At 41.3% G+C, this 27,790-nt stretch overlaps 1 protein-coding gene across 2 annotated transcripts in view; it reads left to right on the top strand.

Annotated features, from left to right (window-relative positions):
• Positions 1-27,790, top strand: part of LOC124788353 (probable phosphorylase b kinase regulatory subunit alpha) — a 262,109-nt gene that overhangs the window by 140,444 nt on the left and 93,875 nt on the right. For both annotated transcript variants that reach the window (XM_047255616.1, XM_047255615.1), the window contains exons 12-13: positions 11,727-11,799; positions 22,015-22,106. In XM_047255616.1, coding sequence (XP_047111572.1) covers positions 11,727-11,799; positions 22,015-22,106 — 165 coding nt within the window. The remainder of the gene's footprint in view (positions 1-11,726; positions 11,800-22,014; positions 22,107-27,790) is intronic.

The raw sequence follows: 27,790 nt of genomic DNA, 5'->3' as shown, positions 1-27,790 counted from the left end.
AACAGAAAACTATACTTACATCCTGATGTCCTCTGTCATCTCCAAAGTAGTCACCTTGGGCATGTATGCAACAATCCCAGCGTTGCTCCCATTTTTGGAAGTACTCCTGGAAGTCTGCAGGGTGAATGGTGCTCAGGACCCATTGCAATACCATGTGGATGTCTTCAGTCAAGTCAAAACGTTGCCCTTTGGATGTGATTTTCATCTTTGAGAATAGGTGGAAGTTGCATGGAGCTAGAAATGCCAAGTAGGGATGGTGGGGGACCATTGCTAGTTGGTTTTGGCAAGGAATTCCTTCACAATGAGCAAAGTATGCACGGGTGCATTGTCATGATGCACCAACCAGTCTTTATTTTTCCATAATTCTGGCCATTCACACCAAACATTTTCCCTCAGTTACCTCAAAACCTCAAAGTAAATCTGTCTGTTGACAGTTTGGCCAAGTGGAACAAACTCCCCAAACATGGAAAAAATATTATTAGCATTGACTTCATGTTGCTGTGAGCTTATCAAGCTTTTTTTGTCCTAGGAGAAGATGGTGTTTTCCATTGTGATGATTGCTTCTTTGTTTCAGGCTCATAACTGTAGACCCAAGGTTCATCACCTGTTACAGCTCTAGATAAGAATTTTGGAAACTCTCGAACTCTTTGTTGCAGTTTAGTGCATATCTGAATCTTGAGGTTTCATTGGTCACTGCTTAGAAGGCAAGGGACAAACTTTGTTACAATTTGTCTCATGTTCAGTTCATTGGCTAGAAATCATTGACATGTACCATAAAACAGCCAAAACTATTACAAACATCGTGGACTGTCTGCCTTTGATCATTCTGAATCATATCACGCACTTGCATGATCATTTCTGGTGTTGTGCATGTTGATGGCCACCCAGAATGTTTATCACCTTCCACAGATTCTCTGCCTTGAACCACTCAAATGTTCTTGTTTGATTCAGGGCATTGCCACTAAATGCTTCTGTCAGCATGCAGTGGGTTTCACCTGGAGTTGTCTTTGACTTGAAACAGAATTTGATGCAAATCCAATGCCCCTTCACATTATCCATGTCATAATCTGCAGAAGCACTGAAACACATCCTGACATGCACCACTACAACTCACAACTGAATGTGCCAAACATGAGGCAACTTTGTGCCGCAGTAGCTAAGACATGTACCTCGAGACGCATAGCAGCAGAATGTCATATTGCTACTGGTTTGTCTGGTACAATGAAATTCTTAGATATTGTGGGTAGCACCTTGTAAGTAGATTAAAAGAGAACAGTTTAATAGAATATATGAGTTAAAACTAGCAAAAGACGTAGTTAAATGTGGTGAAAAGGTAGGAGACAGTGGTATCAATAGTGACTGGTCTCAAATTAAGGAACTGGTAAACAGTGTAGTTTTTGAAGTTCTAGACAAACAGAAGAGGTCTGGTTGATCAATCAAATGTGCCAACAAAAAACAGAAGAGATGATGGTGGCTAGGAATATGCTGGTAGAAAATATGAAGGATCAGGAGCTACAATATAAATATTTCAGAATATGGAAGAAAACAGTAACTATATTATTGCAGTAGAGATGGAAATATTACAGAGAGCTAATAGAAGAAGCTGAAGAGGTCTGTATAAAAGGTAGCACAGAAATATAAAGAAAAGAAAACTTGTATTGAAGACATATATGGTAATATCCTTATGAATGAGACTGAAGTAGAACAGCGATGGGCAGAGTCCTTCACAGTATTAGTAAAGTATTATGACTCTAATTGGTCTATTTTGAGTGAGGCACCAGACATTGGTAAAGTAGAGATCCACCAATGAAGTAGAAATATGATAAATATTAAAAAACCTAAAAAAACAATAAGGTATTCAACCAAGATCAAATTGCAGGAGAGCTAATTCAGGTGGTGGACTGGTACTGGTTCAAATAGTTATGAAACTGTTAAAAATGTTTGGGAATATGAGAAATTGTCTGACAACTGGAAAATGGGCATAATCTGTCCTATGCTAAAACACGTGACCCTGATACATGCTAATTATAAAGGGATTGTACTCCTTAATGCAAGCTACAAAACACTATCTTAGTCTGTACTGAAGAAAATGATCCCATTTGATTTATAGGAGACTATCAGTGCAGTTTTAAAAGACCTAGCTCAACTACAGATCAGCTTTTTGTGCTCAGACAGGTAATTGAGAAAGGTTGGGAACTTAACGTTGATATTCACATGGTTTTTGCTGACTTCAAAAAAGTGTTGTGACAGCATATATTTGGACACAGTCACCAATGCTTTGAAAGAGTTTATTTCCACAAAAGTTAATATGCCTAGTACATATGGGTTTAGAGAAATTCAATTGTCCAGTAGAGGTCAGTATAGAAATGTCAGAGCATTTTCGAGTCAGAACTAGTCTTAAGCAAGGAGAAGCAATATCTCCATACACTTTTAGAAAAAAAGAAGGAAAAGAACGCAAAAAAATTAAGCCCAGCTGGAATAAGACTGAGTAATAACACAGTAAATCAGCTTGCACATGTTTGTGATGTTATTCTAAGCAGTGATAGCAAAGAGAAATTGCAGCTCATGACAGGTTTTTACAGTAATTTTCCAAGGGAAGCAGGGTTACAAATTAACGAGAACAGACCTAGTACATGGTCATATGCAAGGCACTCAGTGATTGTACACCACTGACAGTTGGTGAATTCTCTTTCACTTTTAAAACAGTAGACACATTTAAATATTTGGGAAGCATTTTTATCAAACAGAATAGAATAGAAGTTGGGGTTAAGGCAAGGATAACAGTGGCAAATTGAGAGCCATTTCGCGAAATTTTAACATCAATCTACACTAACAGTGTAATTCTCCATCTAGCTCTGTATGGGTGTGAAACATACACAGGGTGATTATAAAGTTAAACTTTCAAACCGCTGTAGTGATAACACCACTGGTCAGAATGATGTCAAATTGCAACAGAATATTATCAGAGAAGGGGGAAAACATAAGGCAGAAGAAAAATAAATAGTTACAAAATGTAGCAATAGACAACGCTGTAAGCATCATAATAGTGGTCGACTACAAATGACAAATGAATCATACAATAATGCCTAAGGTGTACATTTGACGTTAAACAAACTGTACTGCTCAGTGTGCGTCTGTGTACAGGTGCGATACTGTTAGTTACGTAAGGCCATCCGCCACGGCAAGGTCATATCACATCAGATGGGAAAAATCAGTTTTTAATTGTCCTGAGGCCAAAAACAGCATAAAAAGCGCCAATCACATCGGTTTTTAATTGTCCTGAGGTCAAAAACCACATAAAAAGCATGAATCAAATCTGATTATTAATTTCTGTGTGACTGGCGCAAAACATGTTCAATATGCTTCCACCGTTTTCTGCAACAAGTTGAGTTTGAGAAACAGCATGTTCCACAACTGATCGAAGTGATTCCGGGGTCATGTTCAGAATGTGTTGCACAAACGCAGCTAAGTTTGCAATCGGAGCACTGAAGACAACATCTTTCAGATAGCCCCACAGCCAGAAGTCACACGGATTAAGATCAGGTGATTGGGATAGTCAAGCTGTAGGGAAACGATGGCTAATAATTCCAGCGTTTCCGAAATGGCACTGCAGCAGCTGCCTAACTAGATTTGCAATGTGTAGAGGTGTGCCATCTTGCATAAAAATGATCCCACCCACACATCCACACTGTTGGAAAGCTTGAATGACGTGGTTGCGCAAAAGACTCTCATAGTGCTTACCAGCGATGGTACAGATAACAGGACCGGAAGCACCTGTCTCTTTGAAAAAATATGGCCCTATGATAAATGATGCCGTAAACCCGCACCACACAGTGACCTTTTCAGGATGAAGTGCTGGTTGATTTGTGTGTAGATTTTCCATTGCCCATATTCGACAATTCTGTGTACTGACATATTCTGTCAGATAGAAGTGGGCCTCGTCTGTCCACAAAATCTTCCACGGCCAGTCATTGTCCAACTCCACTTAAGAAATTCTAAAGCGAAGGTCTCTCTCTTGCTGGCAGATCAACAGGAAGCAACTCGTGCACATGGGTAATTTTGAATGGGTAGCAAAGAAGTATGTTTCGTAGGATTTTACACACCGTGCTCATGGCTATGTCCTTCAAGCAATTCTCTGTGCACCACACGTGTGCACACCACCACTTGTCTCCTCCTGCATTGCTGTGACCTCTACTTCCACTGACCTCGAATCACTTTGTTTCCTTCCTCTACCATGTTGCACACCAAAAGAACCCTTCTTTTCGAATTTCCACGGCAGTAATCGGACCCACGCCTTTTTCCAAACCCTTCAATGTCTGGAACTTCTGCAGAGTGATGTGCACAGTCGTCATTCTTTACAAGCAGAGCACGTTTCTGCATTGAGACAGTCATGGCGAACATCACAGACGTGAAAGGGGAGAAACCCCCCCCCCCCCCCCTCCCCTCTCCAATAATATTCTGTTGCAATTTGACATCATTTTGACCAGTGGTGTTATTTCTACAGCGTTTTGAAAGTTTAACTTTAATTATAATCACTCTGTGCATTAAGGAAAGCAAAAAAATGGCTCTGAGCACTATGGGACTCAACTGCTGAGGTCATTAGTCCCCTAGAACTTAGAACTAGTTAAACCTAACTAACCTAAGGACATCACACACATCCATGCCCGAGGCAGGATTCGAACCTGCGACCGTAGCGGTCTCGCGGTTCCAGACTGCAGCGCCAGAACCGCGCGGCTACTTCAGCTGGCATTAAGGAAAGCAGATGAGCAGAAGTTGCAGGTCTTCAGGAGAAAGATATTAAGCAAAATGTTTGGCACCAAGAGGGATCCTATGTCTCAGAAATGAATGGTATTAAAAAAAAAAAAAAGGAAATGGCAGAGCTTTATTCACAAGCTGAAATTGCTCAAAGGATGTGCGCAGGACACGTAATTAGGATGGAAGAGGAAAGACTGCCGAGACTAGCATTCTGAGGATCTGTGGAGGGTAGAAGGGGCAAAGGAAGACCACGGACACAAAGGATGGTATCACCAAGGGTACGGAGGCAATGAACCCATGAATAGAATGGACCATGGAAGCCAGGAACAGAAACAATTGGTGGAGGTATATAGAACACACACAAGGTCTCCAAGACTAAAGCAACAATTAAGAAGAAGAAAAGAAGTTCTTAATGTGACCTAATCCCTGTCTCATGTCAGTTTAAGAATGAGAAGACTAGTGTCTAAATTTTTGTATGGATGTTATTGGATAGTCACACTCCATTTATCATTATGAGGGGGGAAAAAGAAAAAAGGTAGGCACTTAAAAAGAAAATGCTAAAAATTAAAAATCTGCCGATACACGAGATTTCTACTGTCTTTCTGCTTGCTTATTTGTTTGTCAAATGTTGAGATTTATGAAATAATTATGGCAGAGTTCCATTTTGTCCTTTTACAAGACAAGCAGATATCAAGCAAGGGGTATTTACTGTTATTAAATGCTGAATTTTTGCTGTCTATTATATCCTCAGTCACTGTGGAAAGGTGGAGAATGCTGATTACACATGTCAGCCTTAGTGTAGTGTCAAATAATTCAGAGAAATAAGGTACCTTGCAAGAATCATCAGATTATAGGTTGTAGATGGCACCCAAGACTCTTAATTGGTTCTTTTCTTTTTGTAATGGGAACCAGAATCAGAAACCTGAAACTTTTATGTATGCTTCAATAGTTGATATCTACATCAATGACAGAACATTATTACATTCAACACTACTTTTTGCACATAGTGCAGCCTTGCTCAAGAGATCTGACATGGCAAATGTTAACAACATTTCACCTGCTATTAAGTGCCCACTTTTCAAGATCAAGACTGAAATCAAAAGTACGCAGAATTATTATTTTTTCGTCTTTCTATTGACTCAGCTGTGTAGCAAGCTGATATTTCATTCAGTAGTTTTTGTACTGCATCATAGTCAATGTCCTAAATATTTTTGTACTTCCATTGCTTGCCCTACCTCTTAGGAGCTTAGAAGATCAGAACTGTCACATCCTCTTCACTATGATGAGCATCAAAGGTGACGCTCCCATCAAAGCTTTGCAATCATCATATGGGTTCATGTGGATATTCAGTTTTCTTGAAAGAGAAGCCCTCATCATTGAACTGCACCTCAGGACTGTTGCGGAGTTTCATATGGAGGATGTGAATGGCATCTCTGTGTTTTTGCCTTGTTGATGAAGGCTCATAATGCTCGACTTCATATATAATGCCTGATAAACATTACAGTAGCGCTCAAAGTGGTGTTTTAGTAACTTTTCCTACAGTTACACATTCCGCACAGGTGTAAAAATCCTTATGAAGTCATCTGAACTGTATCTCTATGACCAGTACTTCGTGTTATAGCAACTGGGTGTCCAGGATCCATATGCAAGCCAACCATATTGTTTCTTAGTTCTTGGATGGACTTAGTTGCCATTCACTAGATGCCCCATGATTTTTACTTCTTGTGTGGTAAAGAGGCGCTTTCCTGGACTCAGGCAGAGACCTGCAATCAGAGGCTGTCAGGAATTAAAAAGGCAGTCTTTCCTTGGTCAGTCTCGTCAATCACGATTTGCCAGTAACCAATTAGAAGTCAATTGCTGAGAAATACTTTGTTCCTCTCAGGTAATCTAGGGTGTCATTAATGCATGGTGGCTGATAGACACTGATTTTTGTTATTTTGTTCATTTGTCGCTATTCACTGCAGAAATGCCATGTGCCATCCTCCTCCTTCACAAGGACTGTGGTAGAAGACCAAGGGCTCTGAAGGTTCAGTGATGTTATCGTGCAGCATCTTCTCCACTTCCTCGTGGATTATCAGCTGGTGGCACCCTACACAAGCACTGGATAATTCATGGATGATCCCCAACGTTGCTATGTTGTTTTACCGTTGACCATTTGGTCTGTCTTTTCTCCACTTCAGCAGAGCGTCAGTAAATTGATGCAGGGCTGCTAACACTCACCAATGTTGCTCCTTAGTCAGGCCAAATCCTTTTGGCTGTTCTATAGTAGCTTCCTCCCGTACTTTATCTGTAGGGATAGAGGAGCACGGTTCTTTATTTATGGTATTAAGCTGCTCATTTGGACTGGTTCAATTGTCCCTACACCTGCATCTTTAGGGACGAGCTGTTGCTGCTCAAGGCAGGTAGTGATCCGAAGTTCATCTTCACCATGTACAATGCTTATGACTTTCCTTGGCACATAGATTTGTTTTATGAGCCTGAGTATTTTTTTGCAGTTGATGAAAGCTCCATAGTTTAACTGAGCACCTAGCGTGAGGACCTCATTGATGATGACGGAATGATGGCAAACAATCACCCAGACAATCTTTTTTGTGTGTACTTTTTTGGTTAGCTACAGTGATATGGAGTTTTGATCTACCACAGTCAGTGTCTCTTTCTGCTACCTGCAGGAATTCCCATTCAAGAATGACGTTACAACTACATTCTGATAAAAGGACAAATTGAAAGGGTTGTCTTGTGTCCTTGATAAGTTATTCTTGCAATATATGTTCCTTTCAGCTGGACATATTTCCTGTTTATACTTCAGTAAAATCACTTCATGTCTAGGAACATATGAGGTGCTATCAAAAAGTTTCTGTTTTATGTCATTGCTGCAGCACGTGTGTTGTGTAGCATGACTTTGATGCGAGTATATAAGTACTGACAGGTAGGCAAGAGTTTAGTGTGGCATTCATATTTGTGATGTGCCTTTGGTACATGCGGTAACATTATTAACAGATGCATCCAAACAGGACCAATGTGCTGTTATTCTTTTCTTGGCCACCAAAGGACAAACATCAGCAGACATCCATCACAGAATGAAGAATGTGTATGTGGTAATATGTCTATCAACATCGTTGTGGAATGGTGTGCCAAGTTCTGTGATAGTTACATTTTTACAGAATCTGGCAGGCCAGCCTCACTGAAGTGGGAGACACTCGAGCATCTGCCATGTAGTCCTGATCTCTCCCCATTTAATTATCATGCCTTCATTCCCTTAAAAAAGACTTTGAAGGGCCAATGATTTCTGTCTGACAAAGATGTTCGGCAGGCAAGTAGGGAATTCTTCAAGCAGTTGGACATGATGTTTTACCAAACAGGTATCCTCAACATTGTGTGTCGGAGGGATGGATTGCAGTAGTGCTTATGTTGATTTTGCCAGATTGGCATACCGATTTTGGACTATACCACCATTGAGTAGAAGCTTTTTGATCGTCACTGATAGTATTCTTTAGCTGCTGAAGATAAGCATTTAACATTAGAGAAAAGGATGCTCTTGAATCAAGTAGAATCCAAACAGGTTGGCTGTTGAGAATGATGTTAATCAGATTTACTGACTTCTTGGTGACTGTTGTCTATTTAAGATATTCATATGTGTCACCTTCATCATGCCTTGCTTAGTTTTCCTTAACTCAGCGGGTAGGGATCCAGCTGGTACCTCCATAAGGGGACAGGGAATGGCTATGGTATGTTGGGGAGTGACCTCGTACAGGATACGGTGATATTCTGTGTCGTACAGGTCACCTATAATTGTCTGCAGTTAACTCATGAATTAGCATTGAGATGATTGACATTTGATGGCACAGAGTTTGTCAGAAACTTGCCTTCTTTCTCTCCTGTAGCTTACAAGTCCAGGGTATCTGTTATGGAAACTGGCATGTTGTCCTCTGTCCTCAAAATGTCTATTCTTCTGCAATACATTACACTTGGCAGAGATATTGATTGTACCTGAGTTGGTTGGAAGCTGGATTGTCATTTGACAGTTGCTGTATAAACCTGAGTTGGCAGAGTCCATTCTTCATGGAGCATTCAACTGGTGGTGGAGATTGGTCCTAAACTCAATACATCTCATCTTCAACATTCTCTATTACTCCAGCCATATTAGGTAGACATTCATTCCTGATATCTCTCACTTACTTGGTCTGAGTGTTCTGGCTGCCATAAATTGTTGTATCTCTTCTGTTACAACCTGGTGTATGAGAGAAGTGAGGTCAATGTGGCCTTACACAACTGCCATAGGGACTACATTCAGGAGTCAGTCGTACCCGTTTCATCGGACTCTTTTTATGTTGCTTATTCTTGATGTGCTGGTACCACTTGATGAATGTGTCCTGCTTGGTACATGTATTCTGAGACTCTTTTCACCAAGTGTGAAGTTCTGTTGGCTTCTGTCATATTCAGATTCAGTTGTTCTTTAGCTAAATGGGCTTGCTGCTGATTGCTGCTAAATCTTTTCTTCAGTTTCGCCTGTGGAATTTATCCCGTCAGTTGAGCTTCTCTTTGTTGTTCTCAACGCACTGCTGGGCTATACCACCCAAGTAAAAGTACATATTTCTCAAATTGTCATCCAGCTGTTGTATTTCACAGCTTAGTCAAATCCTTATGACCATTTTGTTGGGTCTTGTCTAGTGTCTCCAGAAAACACATGAGTACGTGTTGTGCAGCTGACTTACTGCTGTTTTGAAATCAGTTGGTCTCCTGAATCCATGAACCATGGGAACAATGTTCCCATATAGGTGACAGCATTTAAATTGCCTAATTGGAGCTGTGGTGATGTAGATGTTTTTGAAGTACCCAACATCTCCTCCAAAAATAGTCACATTGTAACCCGAATCAAGTCCAAGTCGAAAAGCAGGGACATCAGGGACTTAGCATGCAAGCACATTTATTATGAACACCAATTGGACTAAACTACTGGATGGAGAATGCAGCTGCTTATACTAACATTACAACTATAATAAATTTCAAGAACCTTCCAGAACTGATAGATACTAAATGACAAATGACTGCCAGTGATCAGGTTTGAACTGGTGACCCAAAGCACACCAGCCAGTGATGCTAACTGCTACACCGCATTACATGCGCTGTGGCATGTGGCAAAGAAGTTGTGCTGTATACAAGGATGACACAGTAAGAAAATTAGGGTTATTTGTTTATTTAAAAAAAAGTTAGAAAAACATTTCTCTGGCAGTTTTTTTCCTACAAACATACTTAACTTTGCCACATAATTGCTATTCACTTGTTAACTCTTACAGTAACTTTAAACTGGCATCTTCAACTCCTCTGGATAAAAGTTCTTTGCACAGGAATTGAATCAGTTGATATTGGTGGTCTGTAGTTTGTAGTAATCTTCAAACAGTGGTTGACCAACCCATAGTTTGAAGTAGAAGAAAAGATTATAATCACTGATGTGAGGTCAGAACTTTTGGGTGAGTTGTTGAAAAATTCTCAATGGAAATGCTTAATTTTATTCTTGGTAAAGGCAGCAGCATATGGATACATGACGACATACAGAAGACCATCCTAACACTATCCAAGAATTTCCACAATAATTGTGTAAATATTTATGTGTTCAGCATCAGGAAATCAATCAGCCAGGATACCAACCACGAATCATTGATTTGATTGCAGATTTTGGTCTGCTTGCTGCAAAATTTCATCAGTCTGGATACTGGGCCTGCCACTCATGCTCCTTATGGTCGCATTTGTACAGCCAGTTTTTAAGTGTTAGCAGCATTATTTGACCTTCCTTTCACTCATTAATGTAGGCTCATGAACTAGGCATAACTCACGATGAATTTGGGCTTTTGTGGATATTTTTGTACACATAAATTGAATATAGCACATACTTTACAGTTGATGTGACCAGTGATTTTTGAAGCCATTATTATTTGCTTTCACTCTTAGTCCAGTGACTATTGGATCAAAACAGTGACTTTTGTGGTTTTACAATAAATCAATCAATAGATGGTTCCACATGAAACTTCATTGTGAGCTGATAGCATTTAAATTTAGACCGAGAGCCCTTACATTTTTAATAAACCATGAATAGATTTCAACTGGTAAAAGTTTGAGGAGAAAAGATGACTGATAAGAACTTAGCTTCATGAGACAAAATATTTAGTAACAACAATAGACTCGTATAACAGGATATAAAATGACACAAGCTTTCAGAATGTTAGTTGTTCCTTTGGGAGGAGAGAGATGTTGGTGAAGATCAAAAGGGAAGAGCAGGTCACTCCGGACCTAGGTTGAGTAGGGCATATGTACTGTGGTGAAAGTTGACCTTGTTTCTATCCTGGCTCAAAAAATGCATTCACTTAATCCATACAAATTGTTCACAGCCTAATCATATTAACAGTGAAGACTTTGTAATCCATTGAAGAGTGATAGGTTTTCACACTTGAAATGCAATGCGCCGCACTGGTCTACCACTCACATAACAGAAGGAATGTTGTGTGTGGGGGGGGGGGGGGGGGGGGGCTGCCTGTCTGCTGTCTGTCTCTCTGCAACTACTTTGGTTAGGTTGAGCAGCTTAGGTATTCAGATGTATTATTCTTTGTGCTAAAATATGTTGGTTCCTGTGTCAGTACATACTTTCTGTGTTATTTACAACTAAATTTATTTGACAACACAGTCCATATCCTAGACTGAAAAACACAGTACTTGGAGAATCATTCGTTTACAAACATTGTTGTTTTGACATTATGTGAACTTCAACATAACAATATAATTGTTGTATTTTTTAAACAAATTGTGCTTTGAAAAAGTGTGTAACTAACAATATAACTGTTGAAGAATAAGTATGCTTTGCTTATAATATCATCTAATTATGTGAATATGAAGTCCTTTGATTCCATGATCACCAGTATAAAGAATTGACTGTTTCTTATCTGACAGTCAACACATTAAATGTTTTTGGTTCTTTCCAGATCAGGGAAAAATACCACTTGCATTGGTGACTACTATGAAGAAACTGAAAAGTGGTTACATTAATGGAACAAGGTGAGACCATCTTAATTTTCGGTGGTGTAATTACAAAAATCATTGTTATCTTATGCACAAACGAATTTCTAGTTTGTAATTGTATTTCTGCCTCATCTTCAAACTTCACCATATTGTCCAAAGTAACACTTGACGGGTGTTGAGGTTTTAACAGAACTGACTATAGTTAGTTTTTTGTTGTATTGGTCAGACATAAGAGTAGTTGTTATGTGTGATAAACATTTATATATATTCCGAAGTGTGTACATTAGTGCATGTGACAGGAGCTTCATAAACATGATAGAGTATCATTTGCAGCCTGTCACAGCTCTTAATGTTAATTGCCTCTTGTGTGACTCTTTTCTTTATTAAGTGAAAATGAATTTAATAATATTATTCCATCTCCAGTAACGATATTTTATTCTTTTGATAAGTATAATGTACTTCAGAAGTTTGAATAGCTGTACTGATGTTTTTGATGGTATCATCTGATTCAGTTTTTCACATAATATCAAAGAACTGTCATCAGTCTTATTTTTTTGAGAATTGTGTCTCTCTGTTTATGAATGGAAATTCATTGTAAATAACAATTCACAATATTCATGTCAGACCCAAAAACATGACATACCATGGGTTGTATGTTGTGTGGTCGGTAAATGCAAGAGTAGTACAGATTAGCCAGTAAGAGTGGAAAGGCTCCAGATGACATAGAGTTTGCTGCAGCCAATAAGTTTAATTTTCATAGTGTGGATATACATCTGCCATGCATGATGCAAATTTAATTCCCGTCCACCATTTTTCTGCAGTCAAGGGCATCTTCTGATTTATGACTACAGCTGAAATTACCTTTAACTAACTGCAAATACCTCATGCTAGCCTTATTTCTTCTCCAAAAAACAGTAAGCAGTGCACTGGCAGCAACAACTGCTGACATTTCAATTGAAATATGGATAAACTTCTCAGTGCCAATAAAACTGCAAGACAATTAAAAACCTGTTGGTGTACTCAAAATAACTTCTCATTACTCACAAACTGAACCTAAATCAATGCAATTTCAGCAGGTACCACCTGAAGTTTATGTAGTAAACTTCGAAACATGTTATGGTTAACTTATAGAAATGGTGACTGGTGCAGAAATCCTGTATTTTTGATTGTATTTTAAGCATTCAGCCGTAGCTGCAAAAACCAATCCACTGTGAACGAGAATATTTTTAAGAAAATTTTGTGTTACAAGTAATTAACACAAGTAGTTCAATAATAATAATAATAATAATAATAATAATAATAATAATAATCACTCAAAAAATTATAAAATAATTTATTGTTATTTCATTTCTACAGTCTTATCATTGTCATTTCATTTTTGCAATGTTTTTATTGAAATTCTATGTTTGTAATGTTTTTGCTGACCTTTAAATAAGATGAGCATGATATACAGTTGTCTTGCAACTTTACCTGTCTGCTCAAAAGATTTCGATTTAGAGAAATTATTTATTCTGCAGAATCCTTGAAGTGCAGGTTTTCCCCAAATTCAGTTGCTGTAGAAAAGTGGCCACTGTTAATAAATAAAGAACTTCTCCGTAATCGTAATGAGTGTTCTTTGGTGATATAATTTGACAAACTTAAGTAGCTATGCGTCGTAACAGAATAAAAATGTAGGATCCGAGTCAAATTCCTTATTTGCTGAGAATACTATGATATTTTACCATTAGCCTGAAGTTCCAAAAGCTGCTTCAACAAAACTGTTATGTATGTTTTCATTATTTAACATATCAGAATCTAAAATAAATAGTCGTAATTTTCAAATGAGGAACTCAGATTTCTAACTTGTACTCTATTGTATTATGAATTGATATTATTATTATTATTATTATTATTTATTTATTTATTTATTTTATTTTACATTGAAGAGTATAACTGTGATCAGCATAAATAGGTGAACTAGGCATCAAAAGACTAAAATGTCACCAGAAGATTATAATAATAATGTAACTGCTTAAAAAATAGAAATTATTGGGGTGTGTTAGTGTCTCCAGACCTAATCAGAAGTGGGAATCGAAGAGCTCGATTTCAATGCATTAGGCTCCTCTTAATGTTCTGATCACTGTAGAAACAGTGGCCAAGTTAACTTTGGTTACTGCAAGTAGCGCTGTAACTTGTGCTAGCTGCTCTATGAAATTTTATTTCATAGAGCATACAGCTATTGCTGTTTAGCACAGTGTTATCAACTGTGATTACTGTACAATTAATGTCATTAGATCCTTCATACCAATATTACCTTATTTTAATTGTACAAGTGTTTTTTTTTCCCCGTGTAGCACTCTGCTGTTCAGCACCTACTCCTTCTGTTTCTCATGCAGGGTGTCCATAATTAAAATTCCAGTTTCAAATTGCGGTAGAAAGAGAATGACATAAAATTTGAACAGCATATTATTGATTCAGCTGGACATGTCGTGGAACAAATAAAAATTAATAAAACTTTTATCAATATATGGCACAATAAGCATCTTAATGTAAATGGGGTTAGCTACAGATGTTAGATGAACTGCAATACTATGGCTATGCTTGAAGTTGCACATCACTTCATCCATACTGTTCAATGTGCATGACTACACAAGTTTGTCAGTCAATAGTTGTGGCACTGTTAGTTAGGTAAGTCCATTCTTACCACATAGGAAGGGAAAAATTGGTTTTTGATCTCAGGACCATTAAAAACCAATTTTTCCCTTCCTATGTGGTAAGGATGGTTTTTAATTGTCCTGAGATCAAAAACCACATAAAAAGTAAACTGATATTGGTTTTCATCTTTCCTGAGGCCAAAAAACTACATAAACATCAGTTTTTAATAGTTCTTGGGCCAAAAACCACATAAAAACCAAAATTACATTGGTTTCCAATTGTCATGAGACTCGCACAAGACATGTTCAATATGATGTCGACAGTTTCCTGCCCCAAGTTGAAATCAAGAAGCAGAATGTTCCACAATAGGTAGGGCGGTCCCGGGTGTCACTTTTTGAAATTGTTGTGCAATGCGTGCCTTCATTTCAGCTATATCTTTAATTGGAGCACCAACCACATCATCTTTCGGATAACCCCACAGCCAGAAGTCACACAAATTAAGATCAGGTGATCTGGACAGCCAGGTTGTAGGAAAATGATGGCATAATTCTAGCATTTCCGAAATGCCTCTGCAGCTGCAATTCACTGGTTGTGTACTGTGTGGAGGAGTGCATAAGAATGATCCTATCCACACATCCATGCTGTTGAAGGGTTGGAATAATGTTGGTGAGCAGAAGATATTCTCAAAGTTTTTGTCAGTGACAGTACAAGTAATAAGACCTGCAGGTCTCATCTGCTCGAAAAAATATGGCCCTACAGTAAACAATACCGTAAACCAGTGATGGGAACAATCGAATGAAAACAATTGATTCAGTTGGTTGTTGGAAAACAATTGACTCTTTTGCTTATAGGTTTACCTGTTGTTTGAATTTGTCATTCATACTTGAGTAAAACTAGCCTGTGGAAGCAACCAAAGGAAAACAGTCGTTCAGCTGGTCGGACTACTCATTCATTCTTTTGAATCAAACCAGTCTGTGTGGGCAACTGAATTACAACAGTCAAATCAGTCAGTTGTCACTTTACACGTCGGTTGGATAGTTTTTTTCCGAGTAATAGCAGTGTGTGGGAGCAACCAGATGAAAGCATTCGACACAGTTTGCATTTTGTATTGACTGAATTATTCATTCTTTCTTTTCAAGTGGAAACAGTCAATAGTTTTTCTGTCACTTCAACCATTTATTCATTCTTTCAGCTGAAACCACACTTAAATTTTTTAGTTGACTGTCTGTTAAGTCTTCAGAATGAAACCAGCCAGAACTAAAGCAGTGGATTACACCACCAGAGGGTAGCCCTACCCCCAGAGTTAAGCGAAGACATACGTCGAGGGGAGGGGGGGGGGGGGCGGCAAAGTTAAAATGAGCATTATACATGTTCTTTTCATTATGTAGTGAATGGAGTAACTGATTATTTTATTGTTGTCAATTAAGTTGTTTCAGGTGCCATTAACTCATAACTAATTAAGCTCGCATATCACTGGGATGGACCTGCCATTACTTAAATTGCCAACTTCAGACAAAAACTTTGAAAACTCAGGACATCTGGGTCAAACTGAATTGTTTTCCTACACAAACAGTCTTTAGACGGTAAGTTGGCCGATGGCCTTGATGTACCGCTAGGAGTGGTGTCATGAGAGGGGGAATGTTTCCTTGCCTGCATTTCAGTGCTGACAATGCCAGCAGGCGCGCTCCTCCCACCAATCAGCTGATATAAATTACACGTGAGAGAAGCAAGGATTTGTGAAAGCCCACTTTAGAGACATCCTTGTTCGCACATAGTACTCACTTGCAGTAAGAAATATAAATGTAATTTATTTCTATTTTAATACAGTTCAATGAGTAGAAGTCAGATGATGTTTAAAATATTCAGTTGTTTGGTGGACGGGAGAGTGTGGCTTCTCATTCTCTCAGTAATGAAGTATGGAAAATACAGTGTATTCCAAAATTATCTTTATAGCTGTGAGCATATATATTTCAAAAATGGGGTGGAGTAGAAATGTGCAGTGTGTGGTGTGATGTTCATATAAACCCAAGGTGCTAGTAGCTGCTTAACAGACTTCATTATGTTAAGGTGACCATATTTTCTAGACCAAAATTCAGGACACATTAAAATTTTTTGATATTGCAAAAAAAGTCATAACTAAATGTAATAAATGTATACTGTCACTTTAATTTGCTTCAAAAAGTACACTATTTTATATTTTATTAGTACCTTCTAAGATGAAGTTATGTGAGCAGACATATATTTTTATCTGTGCCACAAATTTTCTGCAGCATGTCTGTATTCTTCAACAGCATATGTAAATATTCAATTCAAGTTTCGTCATAATTCGCTACATTACTTATTTAGCAAATTACCCTCTTAATACCAGCATACTGATACAGGTGAAATGAACACCTAATTCAGGATAAATCATTTCAAAATAGGTAATCTGGAGTAAATATGTGCCCCAAATTACTTTTTAAAAGTTTGGTACAGAGCTAGAAAAATTGTGACTGTCATGAAAAAAAGGGGGAGCAAATGGCCGCCAAAAGTGTGTGTGCCGTTTGTAGCACACAGGAATTCTAAGTAATATTTCAGTATCATGTCCGGCCTATTGTGTCGTTGTTAAGGTGTGCTGTTGCTTTTCTGTAGGACCAGGGTGTCAGATCTGGTCTGTCCCAACTGTTCTACACACAGTGCCAACTGCTGGGTGTGGCCAGTCAATAACCAACACGGAGAAAATAAGAAGAAAGAAACAGATTTAGGTGTGTGTGAACATTAAGCTGCAAACTACACATTTCTACCTATTTCCATTTCTGAAATACACGTGATGCAACTTGTGAAGATCATTGTGGATCATCCTGTATTTGTATAGGAGAATGTTTATGCATGCTAGCCATTCAGTTTTTTTATAGACCAAAATAAAGGAACTCTCTACAGGTCAGTCTTCATTTAATAAATTGTAACTAATGTTTATGACAATCTACTTTTTCCCATTCATTCGAATTTCCCCAGACACAAAGAAAGGTTTGAGTTTACTATGGACAATTGTATAAAAATCCCTTCAGTACATCTGTGGACACCCTCAAAATTAGGACCAGTCTGGGGAAACCCAATGTTGCAAAATTATAACTTTCTCCAAAGCTAATTAACAGAAATATATTTGTGCACCTAGTAACACTGAGCAAGTACATTCACAGCTTACTTTGACATTTGTATAAGATGTTATAATGTAATTCAACTGAGCAATTTTAAGATATTATTTAGAGTGTGTCTGGTCACTGTGTGTCAGACTAGGGAAGACAAGAGCCATCTCGATTTGATTCCCTGTCATTTTACAACAATTTCTGCCTCACTTACACAATACACAGACGCTTACAACACAAAAAACATATGCACATATTAACACAATTACACAGAGACATTTCAATACACGTTTATGGTTAGAGGTAACCTTGTGTTGCATCATCAAGATTATTGTAATCAAAATATCCACGGGTGTGCTGCCGGTCTATAGTGTCCAACGGGCACAATATTTCGGCGATCATACATGTCGCCATCATCAGGTGAACTGACGGACTGAGCTCCTGTGAACGTGCCGGCACGGAGATCCGTACGCTATGGCTGCTCAGAGGGAACTGGGTTCAGTCGCGGCGGCGGCCAATTTAAATACCCTCCGCCCGCGGCACGCTCCCTCCGCCGTCCGCGCCATGGTCGCGCGGTGGAACAGATTGCAACGGCGTCTGAGATGACGTCGGTATGATGGCTCTGTCCGCCGTGGTCATCACAACTATACGTTTGCTCGATTTACTCTTGATTAACCCAATCACTGGTTCCCAAGCCTTGCTAAGATTATAGCCACAGTCACGGTTTCATCAATTTGAGTGGCATGGTGTTGAGTGATGATGCGGTCTCGGTTTTGCAGAAAGGTCTCAACTTCGCTCCCACCCCCAAGTTCACTCCGGTCGCAGAAATTGTTAGTGCTGTTGAACAGGTTGCAGCTCGACTTCCGCCAGAATCAGCCGAGGAAATACGTCGTGAAACTTGTCGTGCGTTGACGAAATCCAAGCCGATGAAGTCAAATATCAGCAGTAAAGAGAGGGCGGCCATTCGTGATCTGAGGGAGCGCTCTGAAATTGTTGTCTTACCGGCTGACAAAGGCAATGCTACAGTTGTTGTCTCCCATAACGACTACACTGATAAGATGCAGAGCCTGCTAAATGACGATTCCTACCGGAAGATCAGCGTTGACCCTGCAAAGAAGGTGGAGAACAAGACGAGGGCGCTTCTCAAGGACGCAGATTTACCGGAGGGTGACGCTAAGAAATTGTTACCCCAAGGTCCGGTACCACCTAGACTATATGGACTCCCGAAGGTTCACAAAGAGGGGGTACCATTATGCCCCATTGTCAGCGCGCACTATCTCTGACGCAGAGAGTCTACCCCCAGGAATTGGAACATCTGAGAACTGTATTTCGAAAAAATAGGTACTCAGAGTGACAGATTCAACATGCTCTCCGCCCAGCCACTGCAGCACAACCTGTTGAGATGGATGAAGTCACGAGGGAGGAGGTAGGCACTGCATTTATTCCATACACAGGCACACTCTCGGGGAAAATCGCCTGCATTCTGAAGAAACACCGGGTCGAAACTGTGTTTTGTCCTCCAAATAAAACTCGTGCACTGGTGGGGATCGCCAAAGATGACCTCGGTTTGAGGAAGGCCGGCGTGTACCAGATTCCGTGTCAATGTGGCAAGTCGTATATTGGTCAGACGATGCGTACCGTCGAGGATCGATGCCGTGAACACCAGAGGCACACTCAACTGATGTATCCGAGCAAGTCGGCGGTCGCTGAACATTGTTTGTCGGAAAATCACGCCATGGAGTATGACCGCACGAGGATTCTGGTACAGATGTCGAGATACTGGGACAGCGTTGTTAGAGAGGCCATCCAAATTCGCACCAATGACGACCTCGTAAACCGTGACTGTGGCTATAATCTTAGCAAGGCTTGGGAACCAGCGATTGGGTTAATCAAGAGTAAATCGAGCAAACGTATAGTTGTTACGACCACGGCGGACAGAGCCATCACACCGACGTCATCTCAGACGCCGTCGCAATCTGTTCCACCGCGCGACCGTGGCGCGGGGCGCGGACGGCGGAGGAAGCGCGCCGCGGGCGGAGGGTATTTAAATCGGCCGCCGCCGCGACCTAACCCAGTTCCCTCTGAGCAGCCATAGCGTACGGATCTCCATGCCGGCACGTTCACAGGAGCTCAGTCCGTCAGTTCACCTGATGATGGCGACATGTATGATCGCCAAAATATTGTGCCCGTTGGACACTATAGACCGGCAGCACACCCGTGGATATTTTGATTATCAAATACGCCGGGAGAAACTCACGAATCACAAGATTATTGTATTTTGATTGTTGAAAGAAGCTGCAAAGTTTGAAATACAGGAATGTATTTTGTCTGTACTGTTTAAATTGAGACAAACAATACTGCAAGTGATTCTGATGTGCCAAAGCCTTATTCAAACGACTAAGTTAGATATAATCCTCAAGATAAATTCAGTGCAATAAAAAATATCTGCAAGGATGATTCACATTATGAAACTATATTAAGGAAAGAAATTCAGAGGAAATTGACAAATAATGACAAAAATTTTTCACAAACAAATACTTCCCACAAGTGGCAGTATATGTTTAAAATACCTCACTTCAGAATTTACGAAAAAATAATTATCAGTGTTGGGTGCTAAGCGATGGGGGGATAGACAGAGACAGAGAGAGAGATAGAGATAAGAGAGAAAGAGCTTCAATAAATTTAAATTAGAATTAATTATTTAAGTAAAAACTTTTTAATATAACATGTTTTAAAATGAACTAAAAAGTATTAAATAATTTCCCCTAGCCCCAAGCAGATTCCTGACATCCTACAGATAGTTCTGAAAATTTGAGCTTGTGAATTTTTAATGTCAAACCTTGTAGAATTTAAAACAAAAAATGTGGGATGCATGCAATAGGTAATTGATGCATGAATAGTTCACCTACATCGTTAACAATTTTATTACGCTTCAGATGATATGAACTGCTCTGTGATTTTTCTCAATGATAGTTACTAAATCTACATTTCTCACTATTGTCTATTGCATGCACACCATGTTTTCTGCTTTCAGTTTTACAAGTGTTGTCATAGCTATTAAAAATTAACAAGCACAAATTTTCAGGACTATCTGTACAGCATTAGGAATCTGTATGGGTCTAGGAGAGATTATTTAATACTTTTTAGTTTGTTTTAAAAACACGATATATTAAAAAAGTTTTATATTCAAACAGTTATTTCTTGCTTCTTAGTCTTGTGTGTGTCAAACTTTTCAATTGCTTTTAAACATGTTATAGCAGACACATGTTATAGCAGACACGTGTTATAAGTTTCGGGTTTATTTTTAGTTTCTCTTCAGCTTAGTCAAGGAATATGTTGCTTCCTCTTATGTATATCTCACAAAAGACCATGAATGTAAAAATTAGAGAGAATCAAGCTCACACAGAAGCTAGCAATAGTCATTCTTAACTGCGAAATAGTCAAAATCGGTGAGTGAAAACATTCATGCATCTGATGTGGCCATGGAGACTGGTTTTATTTGGTTGTTTCATACAGCTGGATAAAGAGACAGAACAAAAAAACAATTGCCTGCCCTGTCAGTCGTTAAAAATAATCGGTTGTCCCATTACTACTGTAAACCTACGCCACACAGCCTCCTTTGCAGATTGAAGTGGTACCATTTGATGGACATGTGGCTTTTCCATTGCTCGCATTCTGCAGTTCTGCATATTGACATGTAGTTTGGGATGGACATGGCCTTCATCTGTCCACAGAATGTTCCGTGGCCATTCCTTGTGCACTTCCATGTGAGCAAGCAATTCCGAAATGAACATTTTTGCTGGCAGGTCAGCAAGAAGCAACTCCTGACCATGGGTGATTTTGTATGGATAGCAATGCAGGATGTTTCATAGGTTTTTATACACCATGCTCGCAGACATGTCTAACGTTCTGACAATTCCCCATGCACTGCATGTTTGCCCATGACCACTTGAGCCCTCCTGCAGTGCAGTGGTCACATCTTTGACAGATGTTGTATCAACTGGTTTCCTCCCTCTGCTACATTGCACTTCAAAAGAACCTGTCTTTACGAATCTCTAGATTCTTAGCAGGCATCAGACCTGCGCCATTTTCGTACCCTTGAGTGTCTGGAACTTCAGAAGGGCTATTGCCTCACAGTCACTGTTCTTGTAAAGTAGATTTACCAACTATCTGTGAGCCTTCAAGGAGACAGCCATGTAGGGTGTCTTAAATGCAAACTGAGGAACAGTCGTGTGCCATGCATCTGGTGTTGTACATTTCTGAAGGTTACAATTTTTTTCCCTGATGTTTCCCTTTGCATCAATAATATGCTGATCAAATTTGATGTGATTCGGAGCTGCGGTTCTTTGTCTACAGCATTTTGAAATGGAACTTTAACTACAGACACCCTGTATTACTGTTTTAATTAAGCTTTTGAGTGTAGTATGTATGCAGAGAAACAGAAAATTACTTAATTATTTGAGCTCAAATTTCGGTTTTCTTTCTCTTTCAGAGTGACTTTGGGCTTCTTGAGAGATTTTCTAAACACTTCTTGTATAACAAACTTGAGTTTTCTTGGTAGTCAGGAAGATGGAATGCCTGATCGTAAGTACTTGGTAAATGCTCACTGAATCAAAGCAAACTGAAACTTTTAATTTCAATATAGGAAGCTATTTTTCTGTGCAATCCACTGTACCATAACTCTGATAGAATAGCAATACACCTTTACTATTGTTCTGTGTATTAGCCTATTTCTGAATAATATATTGCTATGACCCACGTAAGTAGCACAATCATAGTTGTCTGTTGTATTGATTTAGCATTTGACGTTCAAAATTAACTAGCCTTCCTATTTGGGTATCATATTAGCACTTTGTTTCTGAATTATTTTTATTGCAGGTTAAGCTAACATGCTTATTAGATGGAAAAGTGAAACAAATGATTCTATCTTCATTTGGTAAAAAATTCAAGTTAAAATTTATCATAATGTCTGCACAGTAGATTATCTGTTACTATAGGAACTAGAGATAAAACAATGTTGCTCTGTTACGACTTGCATTAACCTCTGGACACAGATTAATGTTTCTCAAAGTTATTTAGCTAGTTTCGTGTTCCATGGATCATTTTGCACAGTAAATTGTAATGATATGGAACGATTCATAACAGTAGGTTAGCTCCCCACACTGTCCACCCCTCACATTCCGAACCCCTCTGTCCTATTGCCTCCTTTCTATTCGCATCCCCTCACCCTCATTGTGTGCTGTCCTCTGCTAATCCACCCACCCATCTTTCGTCTTTCCCCTTACCTGCCCGATTCCTTTTCCACTCCCCCTACCTGCCTCCATCCCCCCTCCTGCCGTGTGCATCCCTGCCCTCCCTCCTCTTCCCTCTCCTCTCTCACCTCTCCACCATCTCACTGCCCCACAGCCTCCCAGTCGTCTCATGCTTCCATCTAGTCCAGTCCCTGCACGTTCCATCAGACAGTGCTCTTCTCTCCATCAACTCACGCCCTGATATTCCTCCACCTTCACTGTCCCATCACAAATTGCTGCTTAATGTGGCAGTTTCATTCTGGTCCGAGCTGCAGGAGATGGCTGTCATGTGTGTTTGAGGCATGGTTTGCATGTGTGTGTGTGTGTGTGTGTGTGTGTGTTTTTCTTTTCTGAAGAAGGCTTTGCTCAAAAGCGTAAAGTGTAACAGTCTGTTTGTTGTCCCTGTTCGCAACTCAGTGTGTCATTTTTAGGTTGTGTAGCAATCTGTCTTTTCCCTTATAATGTTGAAACTTCATGAGGGAAAAAATATACTGTGAAGCAGTAATATGAATGCCCAACTCCATAAACAGATGTCTGCAAGATGATTACGGGTGAGCACTGTTGTGACTCGCCGATCATTCAAAGCGCCGCCGTGCAATTACGCGCGTCCTCTATGTGCGGCGCTGTCTGCCAGCCATGCAGCAGCTGCGCCACCTAAGCGGCCAGCCGAACAGCGGCCGCTAGACTGGGACACAGTGCTCATTTGAATGCTAACGTGTACACATGTCTTGCTTGTCAACTTGCCCTGTGACTTATATGTGTTGTGTCGTTCTGAAATATATGTGTTAAACTTGACGTTATAACAATTGGCGATGAGGGTGGGATTTTTCCTTTTCACCGTTGAACCACAGGTTTCCATGGCTACTGTCGAGCAACTATTGCAAAATCTCCTTGAACAGCAAACGCTTCTAACAGCGGCGATTAGTGATTTCGTCGCGGCGTCAAATGCGGGGCGTTTCTCGTCGTTGGCTATACCTCCTTTTCCTCCTGATGACGAGACGACGGAAGACTGGTCTGATTATGAAAAACGTCTTCGACAGCACTTCTTGGCATTTCATTTCACGGACGAACAACCATGTAAGTCTCTGTTCCTTGTATCGGTTGTTGTCGCAGTTGGCTCCTTTGAAGGATCCTGCGTCTTTGTCCTTTGCTGAAATGTGCTCACTTCTGTCTGTCTATTTTCAAAAGCAAATGCATGTGGTAGCCTCTCGTGTTGCCTTTTATCGTTGTCAAAAACAGCCACATCAATCCTATTGCGCTTGGGCTGCTGAACTTCACGGCCTCAGTCGAAAGTGTCAATTTGTTACTGACGTTCACAAAGAATCCTATGCCGATTCCATGGTACGGGATGCTATTATCCGGTCGGCGCCCGACAAAGAAGTTCGGCAACGGGCCCTTCAGTTGGCAAATCCGACTCTAGATGAAGTTCTCTCCATTGCGCAGTCTTTTGAAATTTCTCGCGCTGCTGGGGCCCAAATGGAGGCGTGGGGTGATGTCAGGGAAATACAACCTCTGTGCGCTGTTGACAATGCGTGCGGCGCATCCCCGCCGGCCGACGTGGCCGCAGTGCACTCCCCAGCGCAGCCTCGGCCTAACCGTAAACAAGCCGCTAAGAAACTGCAGCTAAACCCCCGGCAACTTCCTTCATGTCCCCAACGTTGGGCTGTGTGTCACAATTGCAAAAAGAAGGGTCATGTGTCTTCTGTTTGCAAATCCGACCGCATACATGATGTTCATGAACATGGCGTTGATTCTGATTCTGTGTTGTCTGTTAATTGCACTTCTTCCCTTTCAGGGAAGTTATTCCTCACTGTCCAAATCCTTGGTCGAGATGTTCGCATGCAGGTGGATACTGGTTCTGCTGCCACTATAATTAATTCTCAGACGTATCTTCAGTTGAGTTCTCCACTCCTGTCACCTGTCACTCGGCAATTACGGACATGCAATAAACAGAAGATTTCTCTCTTGGGACAGTTTAATGCTGAGGTATCTTACAAATCCGTCGTTCGCACTGTTCTCATATTTGTGGTCGACCAGAGCAACGCAGAAAATCTTTTTCATTTCGATGCCTTTCGCGTTTTTGGGTTCTCCATAGATGACTTTGTCAATATTATCTCTGATGCTATTCCTTATGCTCAACTGGATTCCTTGTCAACGAAATTTTCGTCCCTTTTTACTCCTGGGTTAGGCCATGCAAACGACTTTGAAGCTCATATCACGCTCAAACCCACTGCTCGGCCTAAGTTTTTTCGGGCTCGGCCCATTCCTGTGGCACTTCGTGGTCAGGTAAAACAGGAGTTGGATCGTCTCACTACTTCAGGGGTCTTGCTTCCTGTCACTTCCAGTGAGTGGTCCTCTCCTGTCATTGTCGTTGCTAAGCCAAATGGTGATATTCGTCTCTGTGGTGATTTCAAAGCCACTGTAAATGCTCAGTGCCTCATTGACACTTACCCTATGCCCCGTCCTGAAGAACTGTTCACTAAACTTGCTGGAGGCCAGTATTTTTCTAAAATTGACCTGTCAGAAGCTTATCATCAACTTCCTCTCGACGCTGCTTCCCGGCTGTTTCTGGTCCTTAACACGCCTTTCGGCCTCTATCAGTACCAACGCTTGCTGTTCGGGGTTGCTAGAGCCCCTGCTCTCTTTCAGCGATTCTTGGAACAATTATTGCTCCCTGTCCCTGGGTGTATCAATTACATGGACGACATTGTTGTCACTGGCTCCACCACTGAAGAACATCTTCAAAATCTCCGCACACTTTTTCATGTCTTACAGACTGCCGGTCTGAAGTGTAATCTTCAGAAATCACAATTTTTTCAGGCATCTATCACGTACTTGGGGTTTCAACTCTCTCGGGATGGTATTCGTCCGCTTCAGCAAACTGCCACTGCGGTCGATGCCCTTCCTTGCCCTACATCTGTTAAGGGACTGCAGGCCTTCTTGGGGAAAATAGCATACTATCACAAGTTTTTACCGTCTGCGGCTTCAGTGGCTCAGTCGTTGCATTGCCTGTTGCATAAAAACGTGCCCTTTCACCGGTCCGCGTCATGCGATGCGGCTTTCCAGAAATTGAAGACTATGCTGAAACAGGCCCCGTGCCTGGCTACTTATCGACCTGGCCAACATCTTGTTCTTGCCACAGACGCCTCTCAATACGGGGTCGGTGCAGTCCTTGCGCACCGTTTTTCTGACGGTTCGGAACAACCCATTGCTTATACCTCCAAAACGCTCACGGATGCCCAACAAAAGTATTCTCAAATTGAGAAAGAAGCTTTGGCCATTATTTATGCTCTTCATAAGTTTGGTGTTTTTCTCTATGGCTCAAAATTTCATTTTGTTACGGATCACAAACCACTTGTTTCCTTGTTTCATCCATCAACGTCATTTCCCGACAAGGCTGCACACCGCCTCCAGCGTTGGGCTCTTTACTTGTCTCGTTTCAATTATGAGATTCATTTCTGGCCAACGGCTCAACATGCAAATGCTGATGCTCTGTCTCGCCTTCCCATGGGTCATCAGGCATTCGATAGGGACGAACTTTCGTGTTTCCACCTGGATGTTCCCAAGCAGCGGGTTGTGGATGGGTTCCCCATCACTGGGGACAGGCTGGCGGCTGCTATTGGTTCTGACCCTACCCTCTCCCGGGTTTTACGCTGTATTCAGAAGGGTTGGCCAGATCGCCCGTCCGCTAAGACTTCTGATCCGTTGCGGAACTACTACGCTTTGCGCTACTGCCTCACAGCTAGGGATGGTGTTATCCTCCTTTCCACTGACAATGCTTCGCCGCGTGTTGTGGTACCTGCGTCTTTGTGTGCTTCGGTCTTGCGCCTCCTTCACCAAGGGCACTGGGGTGTGTCTCGCACAAAATCTCTGGCACGCCGTCATGTGTACTGGCCTGGCATCGACTCTGAAATAGCACACATGGTCGCTGCCTGCGGCCTTGTGCGTCACAGGCCGCTGCCCCGAAGTCATCTTTGTCACCGTCGCCTTCGCCTGAGAAGCCCTGGGAGTGCATTCATGCTGACTTTGCGGGACCCTTTTTAGGTACTTATTGGCTCCTCGTAATTGACACCTACTCTAACTTTCCTTTCATTGTCCGTTGCACGTGGCCTACCACCGCGGCAACCACCAGTGCTCTCACCCGCATTTTTTCTTTGGAAGGCCTCCCCTCTACTCTTGTTACTGATAATGGTCCGCAATTTGCCTCTTCCGAATTTGTGGATTTTTGTGCTCGTCACGGCGTTATGCATGTCACGGCCCTGCCGTTCCATCCACAATCCAACAGTGAGGCTGAGACTGGTCCGCACATTTAAGGTTCAGATGCGGCAACTTCCGACTTCTTCTGCTACTGATGATGCGCTTCTCCAGTTTCTGGCATCTTACCGTTTCACCCCCATGGGCGACCACAGCCCGGCTGAGCTCTTACATGGCCGATAACCCCGCACGCTACTTCATCTTCTGCGGCCTTCCACCTCACGGCCGCGGGTGCCTTCACTTGGCCGGTTCACCGCCGACGACCTCGTCTGGGTACGGGGAAATGGCAGGCGGCCAAAATGGAGCCCGGGCTGCATCTTACGACACCGTGGCAGATGCCTGTATGAAATCCAGATGGACACGGGTGTTGCAGTGCGTCATTCGAACCAGCTTCGGCCTCGTGTGCCGGCAACGCCTGTTCCGAATGCCGCTACACCACCTTCGGCTCTACCTGACGCTCGGGATCTTGGCATCTCTCAATACTCACAATGCAGCCCTCTCACCGTCATCGCGATGCCAGCACAAGAACGGACGCCACCAGGAGACGTGCCCATGCAGGAACCGGATGACCATCCTCTGTCAGAGCAAATCTACTCACCTCCTCCCCCAACGGACGCCGACACATGGCCCATGTCTCCTGTCATATCAACTGGACTTGCTGCAATGGGCAGATTGGTGCATGGGGCCCCAGCAGATTCGATCCCTACGTCTCCTGTCATCTCA

This window comes from Schistocerca piceifrons, chromosome 3 (assembly GCF_021461385.2).
Source record: "Schistocerca piceifrons isolate TAMUIC-IGC-003096 chromosome 3, iqSchPice1.1, whole genome shotgun sequence".
NCBI lineage: Eukaryota > Metazoa > Arthropoda > Insecta > Orthoptera > Acrididae > Schistocerca > Schistocerca piceifrons.
Note: the sequence above shows the minus strand (reverse complement) of the source record. Positions and strands in the feature narration are given on the sequence as shown.